This window comes from Purpureocillium lilacinum (assembly GCF_023168085.1).
Source record: "Purpureocillium lilacinum CBS 284.36 DNA, scaffold_1, whole genome shotgun sequence".
In the NCBI taxonomy this organism is placed as follows: Eukaryota; Fungi; Ascomycota; class Sordariomycetes; order Hypocreales; family Ophiocordycipitaceae; genus Purpureocillium; species Purpureocillium lilacinum.
This window is the reverse complement of record NW_027072111.1, coordinates 3,692,731-3,711,636: the sequence shown is the minus strand read 5'-3', so window position 1 is coordinate 3,711,636 and position 18,906 is coordinate 3,692,731. Positions and strand designations below refer to the sequence as shown.

Genomic DNA, 18,906 nt, shown 5'->3' with positions numbered 1-18,906 from the left:
AGTCGTGTAAGTCGTCGGGCGCCGAGTAAACAAGGACCGGCCCGAGGCACACAAACCCAGCAAGAGAGGCGCACAGAGTGAGAGAAAGAGGACAGACACACAGAGAAGACAAGAAGCAGGCGGACAAGCGCGCGTGTGCAATGCCGAGTTACAATTGTTTACTAGGGCCATTAAGCGAATAGATACATGCGGCGGCCCGACGTCGGGCAGGGACAGGACAAACACCCCTTGACCAAGGCAGAGAGAGTATATCCAACCCGACCGGCGCCCTCGCGAAAGGGGGCAACTAGGTATAACGCGCGCGCGGGGAGGCCAAGCAATCCCTCCAAGAGATGCCCACAACCAATGCCAGCCGCCTCGCCTCCCACCCCAAACACCATAGAAAGAGATCAAACCGCGGCCGACTCCCGGTAGGGTACTACTCGAAGTCGCCAGAAGGGGAATCGTCGCAGCAAGAAAAGGAGGAAAAGGATGATGCAGGTAGGTGAATTCACACAAAAAAATGGCAGGCCCGTGCCCACGCAACTCGGGCGATTGCACCGCGACCATCGTCGTCGCACCGCCGTCGCGACCATTGCCGGCGCTCCGTTCGTAAGACTCGTAACTCGTGGCTGCGCTTGAGCCTGTCGCGTTGGCACTTGGCTTCCCGGGCTCCAACGCCTCCACTCGTCATCGGAGCTCCGGGCCGTCCGCGCCCCCTATCCAGCACGGCACCGTGGGCCGGCTTACAGGAGGGCGACGACACCGGCGGCGACCAGCAGAAGGGCGCTGACGCCAGTGGCGGCGGCGGCGTTGACGTTGGTCGGCGGAGGAGGGGGCAGGCTCTTGGTACCCGAGGGAACGACCGCGCTGGGCTGTGTGGGCTGGGCGGTGGTGATGGTGCTGTTAGCACCAGTCCAGGCGGTGGTGTAGCCGGAGCTGCTGGGGCAGACGGTGGTGTTCTTGTCCTTGGTCTCGGTGACGATGGCGATGCTCGTCGTGGAGGGCTTCGAGGTGGTGGTGGGAGTCGTCGAGGTCGAGGTGGACGAGGTGGTGGGAGGAGGAGTCGACGTGGTGGACGGCTTGGTGGTGGAACGAGCCTGCTCGAGACCGCCGGTGATGGTGTAGGCGGCGGCGCACGCGGCGAGGTCCATGGACTCGGGGCAGCACCAGGTGCGCTTGGAGTGGTCGTGGGTGCAGTAGTAGCCTTTGGCACACGAGTCTATTCTCTGCGTCAGCACATGGTCAAGTCAGGAGGAGCGCGCGCGCGAGAAGGCACTTACTGCCAGAGCCGTCCGTGCAGCACGAATCGCCGGCGGCGGGGTTGAAGCAGTGGGCGACGTTGTCAGACGTGGTGCACTGGTCGTAGCCGGCGCCGCAGGCCTCGGCGCAGGTGTTGCCCTTGCCGCACTGGGTCGTCTCGGGCACGTAGCCGTTGGTGTCGCGGCGCTGCAGGCTCTGGCCGGGGAGAGGCATGACGGCCAGGCGGTAGGGCTGCATCTTCTGGGGAGACGCGGCGGCGCCGGCGATGGACGCCGCGAGGACGGTGACGGAGGCGAGGAAGTGCATCGTGGCGGTTTGCTGCTGAGGTCAAGGAGCGTGTGTGGTGGTTATTTTGTCTCGGAACGAGGAAGGCGACGCGTCGAGAGCTGTTGTTGTTGCTGGTGCTGCTGCTGGCTGCTAGGTCTCACGAAAGAGTGGAACGAGTATTTGAAGCAATACTCTGAGGAGCGGACAAACAGGTGAGCCTGCAAAAGGAGACCTCGATGGGCCGACGAGCGCGTCTTGAGTGGTGGTGAGAGTGAGAGTGTGCGAGAGAAGGCGGAGGCGGGCGCCGCAAGAGGCGGTGCCAGGGGGAGTCCTTTTAATTTCCCGGGCGTCGTTGCCCAGGCGAGTCTGTCGTCGCCAGTTCCAGTGCCAGCGGCGGGCGGCGGCGGCGGGTCCCCCATCCATTGTGTGCTCAGCACGGGTGCATGCTGTGACTGAGCCAGTGACTGAGAGAGTGAGTGCCCTGGCCTGGCCTGGCTGCAGCTGCCCGCCCTGGCATCTGGCCTGACCCGGCGTCGTCCCGTACCCTGGCATGGACTGCGGCTGGCCCGTGCTCACTGGGCCACCACCACCACCTCCAAGGCCCCCAGGGCTCCAGCTCTTTCCCTCATCCAGCCAAGTCAGGCACCGCCGCGCTAACGCAACGCCGCGGCCGCCACCCTGGCCAGCACTGGCCGGCCACTGGTCACTGGGCCACCCAAGCTTCTTGGGGGACAGGGACGCTGAAGCCCGGCCATACCGGATGCGGTCAAGCGGACAGGGCAGCCCCTTGCAAGGTCCGCTGGCCCCCAGATGCCCCTGTAATTGCCGCTGGGACCAAGAGAAAGGTCCGCCCAGTGGACAGGCATCCGCTGTCGAACGCTGCAACGTGCACTGACTGGGCCCTCTGCAGCATGCGAGTCTCAATCTCAATGCCGCCCCCTTGCCATGGAGAAACGATTTGCCCTGGGGTGCCGAAGGAGATGAACACGATCAAAAATCTTGGAACGGGTGGACACTGTCGATTGATTGAATGAATGCTTGATTGATTGTTTCAATGCTACGGCGGCCGTGGCGTCTATTGAGGCGACAGACAGACAGACAGGGGCCACGAAGCGCGCGCGCTCTTCTTCACCGCAGGTAGCATCGCAGACGGCTCAGGGCCGGGTGGCAATCCTGCTGGGCGGCGGCCTTGGCTGGGCGGCCCAGGCTGATTTGGATCTGCGTACCATCCTTGCGCTGACGAGAACCTCGTCTTCATGCTCGGCCGCCCGGCCGGACTTTGGCACAACGCATCAACGAAACGGTACCCGCACACGGCAGACGTGGACCGCCCGCCAGCCGCCACGCATCTCGCGATCCCTCGGCCGCCTCATCCGTCCGGACAAAGCCGACCGCGCGCGCGCGCACATCACTGCCCTCTTTTCGCTTACTGACATGGCTCACTTACAAAAACAGCTCAAAGGAGATGTGTGGCCCCTCCTCCACGCCACTCCAGCCAAACGTGGTCGCCCGCCACACCAACAGCCGTTTCGCGCGGCCCAGTTAAAGAGTCATCGTGCCTGGCGCCAGGAACGGGCCTCCTCCTCCCTCCTCCCTCCTCCCCCTTGGCCCCTCTCCACCCAATCGTCCGCCCGCGAGGCGCAACGTCTGTCCGCCCATTATTAGAAGCCCGGCGCTAAAAACTTCTCTCCCAACTTCGTCGAGAGCGGCACCTGAGGGTGGAACCGCGTCGCCTCTGTCACACTCTCACACTCTGTCTGTCTGCCGCGAAAGCTTGTCCCTTTTTTGATTCGCTCTGGTCTAATTTACCCGTCTGCCGCGTCCCCGACTGGACGGAGGCGGACCTGGACGGGGAGGGTGGGCGGTGACCACTTCGCGAATGGCATCGCGAAGGGGGGAGGGGGGCGGACGTCCACTCACCCTTCAGAATTTTTAAAGAATTTTTTTCTTTCTTGCTCTTCGGTTGTTCTTCTTTGGTCTGGTTTGCTGCCGTCTCGGCTCAATCCGCTCGCTGGCCGTAGCTTTGGGCCGTTGGCCGCGCGCGAGAGCGAAGCGACAACGATCGCGGGCCAGTCGTTCTCGCGCTCGCGCCAGCACGCGCCCACGACGCAGGCAGGGCAGAACAGCCGGCTTCCGTGTTTCAGGTCGCCTCGACATGGCCGGCCGGCCCTCTGCGGCTGGCCTCTGCGCGTGATGGGATGGTGGCCTCTGCGCTGTGGCCCGCCGCCTAAAAAAGACACGCGCTGATGGCTGCTGCTTCTATCTACGGTTTTTCTTTACGTGGCCGCTCCCAACCAACAGTGGCTGTTTGTGCCGTGTGTTTGCTGGGACCGCCTTTTCAGTCTCGATGCTCTCGCGCTCGACGCAGGATGGATGGATGGCAGGCATGCGAGGCGTGACAACCCTCCTGCGCTGCCGGTGCGACTACCGCATTGTCGTGCCAACTTTTGTGTGCCATGTCTCACCCGGACGGCTCCCTGCGTGCCTCCCGCCGATGGCGCGAGTGCCAGGGGAAAACACCACCGCACAGGCTGCTCAAGGGGCATCCGCGGTGTCAATATTCCCGTTGCTACGTAGCTCGTCGATGCCAGACCACGGAGTCAGTTGGATACGGCGGCTTCGCTTGCGCATGAAGTCTGCGTTTATTCAAAGCCAACTTATCCCGCGATCATGCCGAACTCCATACTCCGCGGACGACTGCGTATTCATTGTCTTGCTCCGCAAGCCCTAGCACGAGCCAGCAGGGCCTACTCCTATCTCCTAGAACGGCACTGCACAGTATGTATCCTGCGAGGATGTTCCGCATGCTGTCGTGACACCGCCACCACCCACCGTCAACTCCGTCTCATCTAGTACTTCTCCGCGCAGACGATCTGGACGTGCCGGTGGCACAAGCACATGGCCGCTCACCGCCCCGGGCTCGCGCAACGGACCCCGTCGTGACGCCATCCCATCGTTTGCTGCGAGTCACCATACATGGACACATGAACACGAGACGGTCGCGACGCCGGTACCGTTTGCTACCCGTACAACGTGATCTAATCTCGGACAGCCCGCTGGACCCCGTCCCCGGTCCAAGGAGCAACTGGGTTGCTCATCTCAAAGATGGAGCCATATCCGGGGAAGCCTGGCCCCAGAGTCAAGCTTCGCGACGCACTGGCAGTCAGGCGGCTCGGCGGACAGACCGCCACCTGCTCGGACCAGCTCTTGTGCTCTCCCCCCCCCCCCCCCCCCCCCCCCCCCCCCTTGACGTTGAGTATCCCTCCGAGAGACACCTTGGCCAGAGCCGCATTGTCAGTGCAATGGGCGCACAAAGACATGGGGGAGTGCGGCGCCTTTGTCCCACACGGCCAGCAAACTCGAAGACCAACGCACAAGAAAGTCCCACGTAACCCCACGTCAAAGAGGCCCTTCAAGGCCATGCTGTGCTGTTATTTTCGTACAATAGTAGTACTTATACAGTCCCTCGTGGACCTCGTGAACCACAACAGATCCGGCTGTCCTCACATGGTGGGTGGCAAAGGGCGAGATTTCCCGTCGAGAGCCCCCCTCCGTCCCATCTCCAGCGTACAGACCTCGTGCTGCCCCAGCAGCACTGCCGGACCATATACACACAGGCCCTAGGCGCTCATACTGTACAACCCAGCGGTGCGACGTCGTATCCGCCGTGCCCGTAGAGAAACCCTTTCGCGATACAACTTGCTGCGCTCACTCGCCCTCGTCACCGCCCATCTTGGCAATCCACTTGTTCATGTGCGAGTACTTCTCCTCAAACGTCCGCTGCAGCTTCTCCCCGGCCGCCCACATGGGATCGCCCTTCTTCCAGTACGTGAAACAGTTGTCAAAAATCTGCCGCACGTCGCGCACAAACTCTTCCTCGTTGGGGTATTCGCGCCGGTCCATCTTGGCCTTGATCGTGCTAAGATCCATCGGCCGCTTGACTTTGTCGAAGTAGTCGGGCACGCCGTCCTCGGCTGGCTCAACAGGATCTTTGAAGGGTCCAACAAGCCGTGTCCAAAACCCTAGCCCCAGTTTCAGCATGCCAGAGACGCATATCATGCAGCCATTGGCCATAGATGTCAAATATGACTTACCAGGACCTGAAAGCATTCTGTTCAGTAGATCGGCGCAAAAGTCCAACTTCTGTGCCGTCGTAAAGTTGCGCGCGTCCACAAATGCAGCGCTAGTCCGTCGTTTCTGTGGCTTTGGTAGTGCCGTCCGAGCAGCTCTGCGTCCTGCAGCTGCTGGGTCGAGCGGCGAAGCGACGGCGCCTGGCGGTCCGCTTGACCGTCGGTTCTTCTTGATGCTATTCAATATCTCCTCGTCGCTTGCCTCGTCCAGGTAGTGGACGTTCTTCCTAGGCAACGCGGCCGGAGCACCAACAGCAGGCAAGTCCGCCGGTGCGTGTGGTGCCGGGGAAGCATCAAATGAGCTCATGGCAACAACAAGCTCGCTCAAGACCTCCTGCGGCAGGGATTTGGCAAACTCTGCCCGAGCATCGGAAGACCGCATGTATTCTGCCGCCCAAGACAAGAGCAGGAGCCGAATTGACGACCCCTCGGGAGTATCCCTCCATACTTGTATGAGTAGCGGCGTGGCGGGGATTCTCTCGGTGAGCCTGCGGCATTCTTTCATGGCATCGAGCGTCTTTTCGCAGAGCCCATCGACGCCGAGCTTGTGGCCGAGGTTCCAAAGGCCCACCAAAGACTCGTATGACGGCACGTTGGACTCATCGGCAATTAACACGCCGGTATACAGGTAGTTTTGTGCCAGACCAAACACTTCTTTGGAGCAGTCGGGCAGTCTGACGACGTGTTCCAGGGCCTCGTCGGCGGGCTTTTCCGCAAAGTGTTTACGATAGAACTCGGAGCGGTCGCACAAGAAATCTTTCTGGATGCCAAAGGGCTGCTCGTCGGTGCCGACGAGGATTATGACAAAGACTGGGTGTGGTTGGCTGGCGGGCAGCTGTCAGCTTGTGATCGACGAATGCAAGCGGCCGGGCGGTCCTACAGCCACGAGAACTTGGGCGGCTTCTCGGATGGAGCCGGCTTTGGCGGTTCCGCAGCACCATTTGATGGCGCCTCGGTCGACATTTTGACAGTGCTTTTGAGTCGGGTCAGAATATTATGATGCCAAGGTGGGGGAAGTATGAGATGTCGACCGGCTGCCGTCCGCGGCGACGACCTGCGGCTGACGACTATGAAAGCGACCGCGACACTCGCATCCTCGCTGCCGTGAAACTAGCTCACGCATGCATCATTGCCAGCATCAGTCATTGAGCGCTGACTGAGGCAGAGCGAACGGGCGAGTTGCGGGCTTGATTCAGGCGCAGAGCGTGAGGTGAGGTGAATGAGGACATGACTTACTGATGCCTCGGGAGGGCGCCTGCTGCGCCAGTCTTCGGGGCAGGACTGGGGCTTCTGAGGCTGCTCTTGAAGCCAGTCAGACGCGCATGGCACGCGCGCCGATATTCGTGCGAATCGAGCCGCCGCGCGGTGCAAGAGTTGATGCCCGATGACCAGTCGTCGTGAATCGACGCGGCGAGAGGAGCTTCCGGACATTGGCAATGCATGCGGTGGCACCACCAACGGGAGGGCCTCTTGATTGGCCGGGCCTGCTTATGTCATGCCCCGGATGCGGCTCATGTCACTTCCCCAGCTCGACCACGGAGAAGACACCACCAGCAGCACCGGCGACGCCTTTGTTCAACAGAGCTTCAAAAATGTATATGGATATTGAGTAATGGACTTCCCATCGGTAAGGCTGAAATGCCTCATTCTAGTGTTTTGATATTGGTACCGATCTGACGGACACCAACGGATTCACACGGTCGCTAACGACATCCCGATGCACCCAACGAAGGAGACACGAGTACAGACACGTCAACAGCATGAGAACATACGCAAAGCCGCGTAGTTTTCACAGGGCGCTCAATTTTGAACTGGAACAGTTCTTCAGGGACAGTCCGTTTTCCACACTCGCTGTATCAAACTGGTGAGCTGTTGCGTCCGACCCGTGTCCGTCTTGCAAATCTGCCTACCCTAGACCGAGTGAGTCTCGCGGTGTTCACTTCCCGCCTCCTCCAAGTTCATAGCTGCATCCATACCACCATCACATCACTGTCACGACCCACGACACTACTCGGGCCGTATTTGAGATGACTGCACGCATCTACTGAACCATGTTGGAAGCTCAAGTAGACAATACAGGCGGAGAAATGAGCAAGTTGCTGAAGACGCAGCCCTCCAACTGATGCCGTGAAATGAGAAGCGACCCATTCATGCATACGTCTCCGCCCGTACTGCTATGTTCGTGTGAAGGAGCTTGTACCGAGAGCCCTTGGATCGACGGATGATGGTAGGAAGACGGCATGCGCATTCGATGGCATCATCTGCATTATCCTGGGTGACAGTCCTTCCTTTGATACCCCAAGAGCAGACAGGCGGGTCCTACGCTCCCACGAGACTGACGCGGATTGCTTTCAGGACTAGGAAAGTAAGGAACGCAAAAGCCTTCGCTGTTACGTAAAGTACCACGTCCAAAGGCTGAACAAAACATCCCACCCGGACCAGACTCGTTGCGATGTTGAAGTCCACGAAGACATGGCGAGCGTGGTGCTTGGAATCCATGGCAGTCGGGTCCAAGGAGCGCACGACAATATAACAGGCCCTGCACGAGGTTATGGCCTTGCTGGAGAGCGATCCCAGGCGGGCAGTCACCGCTCATCCAGACACAAGGGTCACGATCGCCCGCCAGCAATATCGCACCGATCGAGCCGGGCGCACGATGCGGCAGCGTCGACGGACATCACCACCAATGTCGATTCTGGATTGCTCTTCCTTGGCTACTGAGAAATGCGATGAATACAGGGAGACCTGCGCACGCAATGCAGTCTCAGAATAAGACACTTCAAAAGTCGGACTTGCCTTGTTCGCGTCGGTCACCACCATTCTCTCCCCTCAGCGACTGTCCGCAGTCTAGAATGCGGCAATGCCGAGAATCAGCGCATCTGAAGCGAAATCCCATAGTGCATACCAACAAAGCAAGAGTAACGATGGACCATGCGCAGCTCCGCAGTCGTCAGCCTTGGGCGTGACACCGAGAGACGGGTGTCGCGTTGAAGAGCCCTTGCACGATGGTGCTCCTGTCAAGACATGGCGTTGATATGTGCACATGTTGCATGACTACTCAAGGGGCCCCTATTCCCTACAGTAAGGCAGAGCGGCACAGGTAGTCACGCAGGCCTCTATCCTGCGGCGAAGCATACGCCGCCTGTTATGGTGCGCGCAACACCGTGTCCGGCCCCGCAAACGGGGTCCCCGAATCCTGCCGCACATCCATGGACTTTGGCCGCTGCTTCTCAATTGCTGGCGGTGTGTTGGTCAAAATCGATTCCTCAGCATTGTCCGCGTTTATGCCCAGCGTTCGCGGCGATATCAATGCTCTCTCTGGGATGAACTGAGCTAGCATTGAAACATTATCTCGGGAAGATAAGTCTTCATGCCCATAACTCTAGTATCGTATGACTTCACCATAGTATTCTACTATATAAGAGGTAGTCGAATCCGACCTCTAGATGTCTTTCATCCTGCACAGTCTCATCCAATCGCACCAAACGCAACAAGCACCAAACGCAATAAGCACTGAACGCAATAAGCACCAAACGCAACAAGCACCAAAACGCAATAAACACCAAACGTACACCATGAAGGCCTCAATTGTTCTTTTCGCTCTCGTCCAAGGCCTGACCCTCGCCACTCCAATTCAAGGAGGAAAGGCCGGCGAGGCCACCGACATGAACGACCCGCTCATCCGCGACCCTCACCAACCGCTTCCAAGCAAAACAGCGGCGGGCCTCCCGTTCACACTTCGCGAGGCGAAAAAGTGGTACGACCAGCATACCCTCCCGGACAAATGTTTTGAGGGTAAAAACAAGGAGCTTTGCGATAGAATCTATAAATTCTGTCTCAACATCCTTGACCCACTATACGAAGACGACATAGTTACGGTATCTAGAGACGAGAAATTCCGTGGTTGTATTATTACAAGACTTCAGCATGGAATGCCTAAGAACTACTATTAGAGGGCTCATATAACTCTTAAGTATCTAAGTATATTTTAGTACCTTATTAATATACTATTACTTAAGCTCTTTAAACTTTAAACTTTAATTTTATAAAAATAAAGAAGGTGAATCTTTTATATATAAGGCAAGTATAAGCTTAGCAGGGTATAATAGTAATAGTATTAACGCCCTGTCCCGGGTTCGGCCAGGCAAGAGTGGCAATAGCTATATAAAACGTGCCTCGGACGCTGCAGTCACCAGCCGTCAGACACTGAAGCTTGGAGAGAGCGAGATGCCAGGGAAATGTCCCAGCGAGTAGGGCGTCACCCGAGACCTCTCGCTGGCCGGTCTCTGCCCAGCTCTTAGTAGAGGGCTTCGAGATTCGGCGGCCTGCTGGAGATGTAAGCGTCCGGACCCTGGCCCCGGAAGGGCATTATGACTTGCAACCGTGCAGTCTGCGGAAGGCGGTGGCGTGACGGACGGAGGACGCATCACCAGATGGCATCTCCACACGCCGACTCCCGTTGTCCTTGGCCCCTTCAAGGGACCGCCCGCCGCCGACGGGGGTGTCCGGTCGGCGCCAGGCCCTGGACGGGCGCGACCCCCGGCTCGTCGTGCTGCCCTGCCCTTGGCCGCCGCTGCAAGATGCTGCAGCCCCAAAACCCGTCGTCAGTCTGTCTGTCTGTCGTGCGACGCACGAGAAGGAGACGCGGAAGATCTGCAAGTGCCGACACCAGCCGGCCGTGAGCCCCCGAACGACGCCGCCCCCCAGGCGATTGCCGCGCCGACGGACAGACCGCAGGCTGCACCGTCGTACGCGGCGCCGTCAGATAATGGCTTGGCTCGACGGAGAACAGGCGGCCGAGATGGACGCTGGCAGCCGGCATATTCGCTGCACAATACGTAAGTATGGCTCATACTTTCCCCACGGGGCAGTTGTCAACTCATCGCCCGCCCTCGTCCCGCGGCGAAGCCCAACGCATGGCATGCCGGACCGAACCCATCGCGAGCCGACCCGGCGCGGCATTCTGGTCCCCAACGCCGCCCTAACAATCGCTGGAGCTCCGCGACGTTCGGTCCCGGAATGGCTGGCGGCGTGCGGAGCGGGCGGGGGCCTGAACTGCTGATGCTGTCCGCCGCTCCGGTGGCACCACGATAACATCATGCCACGGCCTCTCGCGGGTCGGCTGATGTTCTCCCCTGGCGGTGGTGGTCAAGGGATGAAACAACCCGACCTGAACCGAGATCTCGGCCGACCAGGGCTTCGAAACCCATGGACCGGCTCGCCGCGCTGTCCAAGGCTTGTCTTCTCGTGCGTACTGTAGTACTTCGTACTCGTACGCGCAATGCCGTTTTGCATCTTGCACGCCCCGCGGCGGCGGTCGTCGGGAGGATTGCCCCGTGCCATGCGCAACGATCGGACCAACTCACGCCCTCATCCATCGGACGCGAGAGTCGCATATCCGCCTGCCGGACAGGGTTGTTACTCGTGCAGACACGCCCCCCTCTCTTTTCTCCTCCCTACAATGTGAACCACGTCGTCGTAATGTACAGCAAGTGCCCATGTAGCTTCCTTGATCTTCTGCGGCTTTCGCTTTGTCCCTGGCTTGGCTTTGCTTTGCCCCTTGGACCCCTTGGCTGGGAAGGGGAGGGGGCGCCTTTACTTTGTGCGAAGAACGTCGGGGACGCCCCCGTTGAGTTCAGCTCCTCATGCACGCGCAGCTTCAGCCACCGCGCATAACTGCACGTCTGTACCGCCTCTCGGCATTCGCAGGCCCTCTTGGGCAGCCACATACAGTGGCGTCGTGGGAGGGTTGCAACTGCATGCACGAAGCATATATGCGCTTGCGGCAGAGACATCTGCGCACAAGTGCACTTGAAGAGAGAGCAACTCCCTTTGCCACTGCCTCCCCCCGCTTGGCAAGGCGCCCGATGCCGCGAGGCGGAAAGGCATCACCACACCCTATAGCACGCCAAATACTGCACTGAAAAGGCACACCGGGGCCCGTAGAGTTGGCCGCGCTCCTCACAACCCCAGGATCGGACCCGCGCCCCCTGCTCGACCCGCGCCTCGACCGTCCAGCGGCCACGCCCCGACCCCTCCTCGTCCTCCTCCCCGCCGCTCTGGGTTTCACCAGCCCGCCTCATCAATCCTGGGGGAGGCAACATAGGGAAAGAAAGGTGGCAGTAGCGGGGCGGGTACGTCGCAGGTTGATCTGGGCGTTTGCGTTGCGCGCCCGTCGACGACGACAATGAGCCCACTCGTCCGCCCCTTTCATCGATCAGATGCCCACCCACTTACCGAAATACTACGTGCCACTTGGGCCTGGATGTAAATGTTCTCCTGGCAATGTACATGCCGCAGGTGCGGATGAAGCACTGGGGCTTTATGGTACGGCCTGGAAGTTGTCGGTGTTGAAGGGGTGGGCTGGTGCTTCTGATGAGGCGCATTGACGGCGGTCTCCGTTGAGACGAGGGACTGGCAGTGAGTGAGTGAGTGAGGGAGTGAGTGGTGACTATCATTTGACATGTGCATATCTCTCCCTCTCCCTCCCCCTGTCGGCCCCGAGCATGCGGCCATACAGCACAATGGCATATCTCACGAGCAGAGGCCGCCGCTGGGCCAGCCAGCCCCCGATAAGATACTGCGATGTGCGCATTCTCGCACACAAAGATACGCACGCACAGCTCATCGCCGGGCTCCCCTCCCCCTTGTTTGCGTCCGAGAGTCACCTATGGACGGGCGCTGGGCGAGCACGCCGGGAAAGCTTGGACCCCCGTGATTGCGATTGCGGGGGATTAAAACGCCGGCATGGGGGTTGGGAGTGAGTGTACTCTGTCTGTCTGTCGATAAGGGCGGGCCAGGCAGCCGCGGATGGCGCGAGTGCGATGCGCCTCCTTGGTTTGTCCGTCTGTCTGGGGCTCGCTGCAACGAAGCATCGCAGTCGATTGTGTTTGCCTGCTGGTTGTATTGTGATCTATTTGCACGCGAGAGTCTCCTGCACCATACATAATACCTGGAGCACACACAGTTGCCGTGTCTACTGTAGGTACGGTTCCAAGTTGCCCGAGAACAAGGCAACATTCCCTCCATAGCTTGCTTGTCCGTCATGCACCCTCCTCCGCGTGCGGGTCGCCGGCAAACCGTCCGTCGACTGTGTGTGTACGAGCACGGCACGGTGGCAGGGTCGTACCGATGTGCGAGCATGCATGCAAATCCCCCCCGTCGCCTGTCGCCGGCAGCTAAAGCCGGAGGGGATCGTCCACCAGCAGGCGCGCTGAGATCCGATCCAGGAAGGAAAGGGCAATACTGGCACACTGGGCAGGCCGGCGGCAGAGGGTTGGAGTTATACCTAATTTGTACGTAATGCCTCTCTCCCTTTCGCCGTCGCCGCGCGATTCGCAACCGCAATGGACCATGACACGCGTGGACTGTTGTCGACAAAATCACGGCTCGCGAGCCACCCGCCAAGCGACGTGACTCATCCTGGCCCAACGGCCCAGGCGACACAGGGACCATGCTGGAGTTGGAGTTGGGCCGACACAAAGGCGGTGTCCAGCATGCAGAGCAGAAGCCTCGTCCTTCAGCCAGGCGGCGAGCCATGCCGTGCCATGCCGTGCGCGCTTTTCTAGCCCCGTGTCTGCGACAGCTGGAGCCAATGCCTTCTCCACCGTCATGCAACGACAACCGGCGTCGCGAGCGAATTGGAGCGCCGCCCCGGGTCCCCAGCTCCCCAGCAGCTCGCGGCCAAGGTCAGGTCAGCCCACGGCAGCCCGGGCAGGGCAGGGCAGGCGGCCGAGCAGACGGACACCACGACACGACAGCAGCGCGGGCCCCTGGCAGCAAGCAGGCAGGCAGGCAAGCAAGCAAGCAAGCAAGCAAGCAAGCAAGCAAGCAAGCAAGCAAGCAGCCCAAGCGAGAACCAGAGGCTGCGATGCGATGCCCGGCCACCAATCGCACCCCTCCCCCGATTCACATGCAATAGGGCTGGGAATGACGCGGGCGTGGCTCGACCAAAAACGTGGAGCAGATCGACCAGCCCAGCGCGGAGCGCAAAATTCAACAATGTACCTCCTCCCCACAGGTACTTCCGCCGTCGACGCAGAGGTGGGGTGCCCAAGGTGCTTTGCGTGCCCTGCTGGGAATGGGCTTGAAAACCTCAACCGTATCGCCGGTGGGGCACCGGGCTGGCACTTGGCTTGTCCATGATGCCATCAGAGAAATTTTTAGCCCTTCCAGAAGCATGTGGGCGTCGTTCTGGCGCTGGCGCTGGCTTGGCTGCCCATGACGAAGCCCTCGCTGAGCCGGGCTTTGACCGACCTCCCAGCCCAACGCCCCCCGCCTCCGCCGCCTGGCCGCGCGCCCCGACGATTCGCCGAGAGGCGACCACGATAATTGTTAGGAACCTTGAATCAGGGCCATTGTTGCAATGCCGCGTTTGCTGTTTCGAAAGCCTTGCCGCGCTCTGCCGTGCGCCTCCGGGGCCCCGTCTCCTTCGTTGTGCGAGTAATAAGCGAGTACAGACGCGTCTGCGAGCTCGTCTTTGTTTTGGGCACCGCTCGACTCGCCGCTTTCGTGTCGTCGTCGTGGCCGGAATCCCCGTCCCCTCCCCTTGCTTCGTCGCCGCCCGCACGACTCGCAGCCAGCCCACCGTGATTTCGCTGAGGCTCGGTGGACCACGCCCCATCCACGACATGGAGCCAAGGGAGCGCAGCGTCGACGACTTCGGCGCTTCGCCGGCGCTTAATCACTGCACCCCGTGGCACTCCCCTCGTCCTCCTCGCTGTCCGCACAGGTGCTGTCGTCGCCTCGGCCAACCTCGTGGCCAAGCAAGATGTCCTCGCTGCCCTGCCATTGTGGCGGTGGAGCAGGCATCGAGTCCTCGTCCTCGTCTGCCCAGCCGTAGTCTTCGTCGTCTTCGCTGTCAGGCACTTCCAGCTCCGTCTGCCCCAGCTTTCGCTTATGACGTCCCGGATCTGCAGACCCTACCGAGAATTTACTGGCGGCATCGTACGCGATGCTAGTAGATCCGGTCTGCGCCTGTGGCGTTAGCACTTGTCCGCCGTCTGGGCCTGTAGCCGGAGCCAAGACGTACAGCTTCAACCTTAAATGCGCAAACGTGCTCGACGCCCCCTTGGATTGCCTTGCCGTCGAGCTTCTCAAGACCGGCCAAGAATACCCCGCGCAGTTTCTTGTCGTCCCAGGCCCAGTCTCTGAAGAGGACGATCCGAGTCGATATGCCCTGCTCCCACACTGTGGCATTGACTGCCGGGACCAACGTAGCGCCCTGCTCCGATTGCATCCGCGTCGCACACTGCGATAGCACTACGACGGCACAGTTTCTGGTAGCAGCTAGTTTCCGTAACGCGTCCATGACGTGACGCAGGCACTGTTGTCGTTTCACCGACGACGTGGGGCCTATCCCGGCGCAAATTAGTCGTCAACTTCAAGGGATCCTGTTCGGGTCTCCTAGGTGCCACTGCCTCACCTTTGCCGGCTTTGAAGCCTTGCTTGACATCCTGGGCCTTGGGCAGCGCTGAGTTGAATAGCGCAGATGCGGAGCTGATTATAATTAAAGAGACGCCCGAGCTCACCATCTCATGCGTCGGACGAGATATAAGAGCCATGAGGTGAGGGAGTGTGAAACACGAGTAGTGTTTGAACCTGGTCCAGTCTATTGAGGAACCGTCCCCGGGCGAGCCAGCCCGTTGCCTAGCAGCTTGAACCGCTTTGACAGTCCTTGCCACTCGCTGCTTGTGCACCTTTTGGAGGCAGTCTATACAGTCGCTTGTCAGCTGCCATGAGCCAATTTCAAGAAGGGAGTCGACGTGACCGACCTACCCACACCACATCGTTGCCGCTGCAGATAGCGTTGGCGGTCATCTGAAGTCTGCGCCCCAGATCAGCGTCGTGAGCGGACGATTGGTGCAACGGGTCGTTCCCTTACGCCAAGGCGGTTTTTCCTGTACCAGGGGGACCCCATATCTCCGTCACCTGGCCACGTTTGATGGTGCCCTGAGAGGCTGCATCAGGAGAATCCGCCGTTTCTGGTCCGCAAAGTGCTCGATCAAGGCTATCCAAGCCAGTCACAATTCCGACCCTTGCGTTATGCTCGAGCTCGTCGAGCGCCTGCGACGCCGCTACCGTGGGAAGTCGATCTGGGGCGCGAGTCAGCCGGCCTTCAGCCTGATGAGAGGGCGAATGAACCTACGAGCTCCGGGCGCGTCAAAACTCGAGATGTCATGCCCGTGGATGAAATGGTAATCCATCATTCGTGGGCACGTGTGCAGGGCGGGATGTCATGTCTGAAGTCGTGTTCGGGTTGACAGTCATGGAGGTCGGGGCGCGAACTAGAACGCGAGCTCACGTGATGAAGCAACACCAACGAAAGCAGGAAGGCACAATGAGGCTTCTTGTCGTAACTGAGCAGTCAGTGATCTTGAATTTCGCGTGAGGCCGCCCGAAAATTTGAAATCATCCCAACACCTCTTGAAATTTTCTTCTGGGCACCGAGTCGGGCCATGAGCACGACCGGGCGACTTTCCGTCGGGCCAGATGCCGGGCTAGCCATGCATGACTTCGTCCGAGTGTAAGTCATCCGCCCTCCTAAGACGCGCCTGTTCAGCACCTGCACCTGTGACTTCCGACACCCGCGGTTGGCGCCAATGTACTTTTTGCGGAGGCCAATATTCCGTGATGTAAGTGCTACCATGGTACATTCCACGACTACAGTGCATGTGTTTTACGCGGAACGATCCCCGGACCTGCGTCAAACTGGATCACGATGTGCATCGCATCAGTGCAGAATCTGCTACAAGCGGTGAGGCGCATGGACAGCACAGTCTAGTCCCTCCATGGCTGCCTTATGCGTCTGTTCGCACGACGGATCTCCTCCTCGCCAGCTCCTGGCCGCCGCGATGTTTCGGATCGGCATGTCAGCAGACTACCCGTCGTGGCGTCAGACAGCAAGGTTGCTGGGCTGCATCTCAGCTCAATGACAAGGTTGCAAAAAGTTCAACTTGCTCTTCGCCCCCGCCGTGGACAGCGGAACCAAACGGCTACAGACGGGACCGACTGGATCAGCAAACCAGGGCTGGCATCAGGTGTCGTCAGAACCACTTGGCTGCTTTTTCTGGATGCCCGACCCTGGTCTTTCCATACCGAGCTCTCCCACACCTGCTGTCGCCATGCCCGCTTGACCAGATCAGGACACGCTGACAAGTTCCCCTTGTGCAGACAGACAAAGGGAAACGCTCGCTGACGGTGTTCGCACGCCACGAGATTTACTGTGCGATCGGGTCGCACCCGACCACCGACGAGACCCCTGCGCTGCTGTACGAAAAGTGCAGGCTTTTGCATGTAACGTGTTGAAATGCGTTCCGGTCGGTGTCGGCATGGCTTTCCACCTGCGACAATGAGCTCTGGTCAGACAAGGTTGCTCAAGAATAGGGAGGCATGGTGGGACAGAGAGGCCAGCCGGCCGGTTCCCCGCAAAAGCACGCCTGAGCACGACACGCCCCCGGCGGCCTGGAGCGACCAAATGAAGCAATCACGCTGGGGCTTTCCGCAATCGCTACAAAGGGCAAGAGAGAAGGGACCGGGATCTTGTCGTTATCAATCGCCGCTCCATGTGGGCCTGCACTCCACGGGGTACGACCAAGACCTGGGATGCAGACTCCAGACCCCAGAGAGCACGGGGCTTTGCGGTGGGATAGCTTTGGCCCTGTCCGCCTCAGCATCCGAGGGCAACCAGGACCGACCGAGGGACACTCCGCGTAATGAGGCTATGGAGCAATCGACGGCCCGGCGGCTCAACAGGGACGGTGGTCCGGCGACCCCGAGGGGTGATCTCGGTTATTGGAGGCCGTCGCCGCCACAGTCGGTCGCCGAGCCCCCCGAGCGGAGCCCCGCACTCTGTGATTGCTGGACGGCACGTGGGCGGCTTTGGAGGCTCGCTTTGGCCCAGCACGGACGGTGTTTGCGCGCACTAACTTAGGGATGGCCCTGCTTGTCTTGGTCCGCTACGGACTTTGCGGTGCCAAAAAGTTCTTGATGTCTCTGGAGAATCACACGTGAAAGAGGCAAGGCGTTGTGGACTGGACTCCCCTTGGCGGCACCAGCGCGATGGCAAGAGCATCAGCCAGCCCGCCCGCGAGGGGTGGAGAGAGCAAAAGGTTCGCGAGGGGGACTGACCACAGGACGGACGTGGAATTGCCTCTGCAGCCACCGCCGAGCCAAGGGACGCGGGCGGCCACCCTTGACGGAATTCGACACGGCATGGGGGCCACCGAGCACGCAAACCATTGATACGTGCTGCGGTTCTCGAAAGTGAAGCGACGAGACCAGGCAGTCGGAGGGCGGAAGGCTGACCCTAAACCACGATTATCCGCATTTGGAAGCTGAGCAGACGCAGGGCTCAAACCAAGTCCTCGGGTCCGGGGCGGCTGGTGCTGCTCCTGCATGCGTATCTGGCAACTGGCCTTGCAAGCCTTGACCGGAGACACATGCCCAGACTCCAGGCCGTCAAGGGACTCACGCACAGTTCGCAGCAGCCGCCGGGAGCCCTTGATGATAGGCAAAGGAACGGATCGCTATCAGCACCTACTCTCCGGAATTGCGACTCAGCACTGTATGCCTGGAGATAAGGAGGGATCGCCAGCCGAGGCAAGCAATGACGGGAGTCGCGCCCCGGGTACATTGCGCTCGTGCGCCCAGACCTTTGGCGTCCCGCCCATGTTGCATCTGGTGATGGTGGCACCACGACATAGCGTGCCAGCTACCCAGGCCGTGGTGCAGCGAGCCCACCCTCGGCGCCCCGGCCGGACTTCCCCGCGACGGAGCCGCCTGCCACTTTCTCCAAGGCGGCGACAGGGAGCGTCATGAAGATCTGAGATTGGGCCCCGGAATTGCCTAAACCAGCTAGACAGGGTGTCGGCTCAAGACGGCAGCTGGCCGGTCCTGGCGAGAACACACGACGCGACTCGTTCCGCTTGGGGCAGCGATTCGAGCGGTAGATTGCTCGAGACCATCGTTAAGGGGCATACAACGCGGAGTCTGGCGAGACTGCCGCGAGAGGCGCTGCGAGGGCCATGACGAAGCCACCGCAAGGGGCTGGTTTGGGGGCCGCTGATAAGAGAATGACAGACAGGCCGCCCTTGGCGAGGCTTTTCGATCTGGCAGCGCACTATCGATTGGCACCCTGCAAGCCAATGGCAGCGCCAGTCGTGGCTTGTGCTTGACAGGATTCCGACGAGGATAGGCAGCCCCCCACACAAGGCGCGCAGGGGTTGGTTTTTGCCCTTTTTTCTTTTCCTGGGGTCCCCAGCTTTCG

The 18,906-nt window shown here is 60.1% G+C and overlaps 3 protein-coding genes across 3 annotated transcripts; all 3 read right to left on the bottom strand.

The window, feature by feature from the left end:
* Nucleotides 1-725: 725 nt before the first annotated feature.
* PLICBS_000824 (uncharacterized protein) lies at nt 726-1,548 on the bottom strand (the record flags this gene model as incomplete). Its single annotated transcript, XM_018318133.1, has 2 exons — nt 726-1,201; nt 1,263-1,548. 2 exons carry the CDS (start codon nt 1,546-1,548, stop codon nt 726-728), a joined length of 762 nt encoding a protein of 253 aa, XP_018183658.1.
* Nucleotides 1,549-5,217: 3,669 nt separating this feature from the next.
* PLICBS_000823 (uncharacterized protein) lies at nt 5,218-6,602 on the bottom strand (the record flags this gene model as incomplete). Its single annotated transcript, XM_018318134.1, has 3 exons — nt 5,218-5,531; nt 5,604-6,463; nt 6,520-6,602. 3 exons carry the CDS (start codon nt 6,600-6,602, stop codon nt 5,218-5,220), a joined length of 1,257 nt encoding a protein of 418 aa, XP_018183659.1.
* A 7,716-nt stretch (nt 6,603-14,318) lies between these two features.
* Nucleotides 14,319-15,844, bottom strand: PLICBS_000822 (uncharacterized protein; the record flags this gene model as incomplete). Its single annotated transcript, XM_065599669.1, has 7 exons — nt 14,319-14,615; nt 14,671-14,993; nt 15,064-15,137; nt 15,338-15,351; nt 15,417-15,465; nt 15,523-15,733; nt 15,787-15,844. The coding sequence occupies 7 exons, from the start codon at nt 15,842-15,844 to the stop codon at nt 14,319-14,321; spliced, it is 1,026 nt and encodes a 341-aa protein (XP_065455741.1).
* Between the last annotated feature and the right edge of the window lie 3,062 nt (nt 15,845-18,906).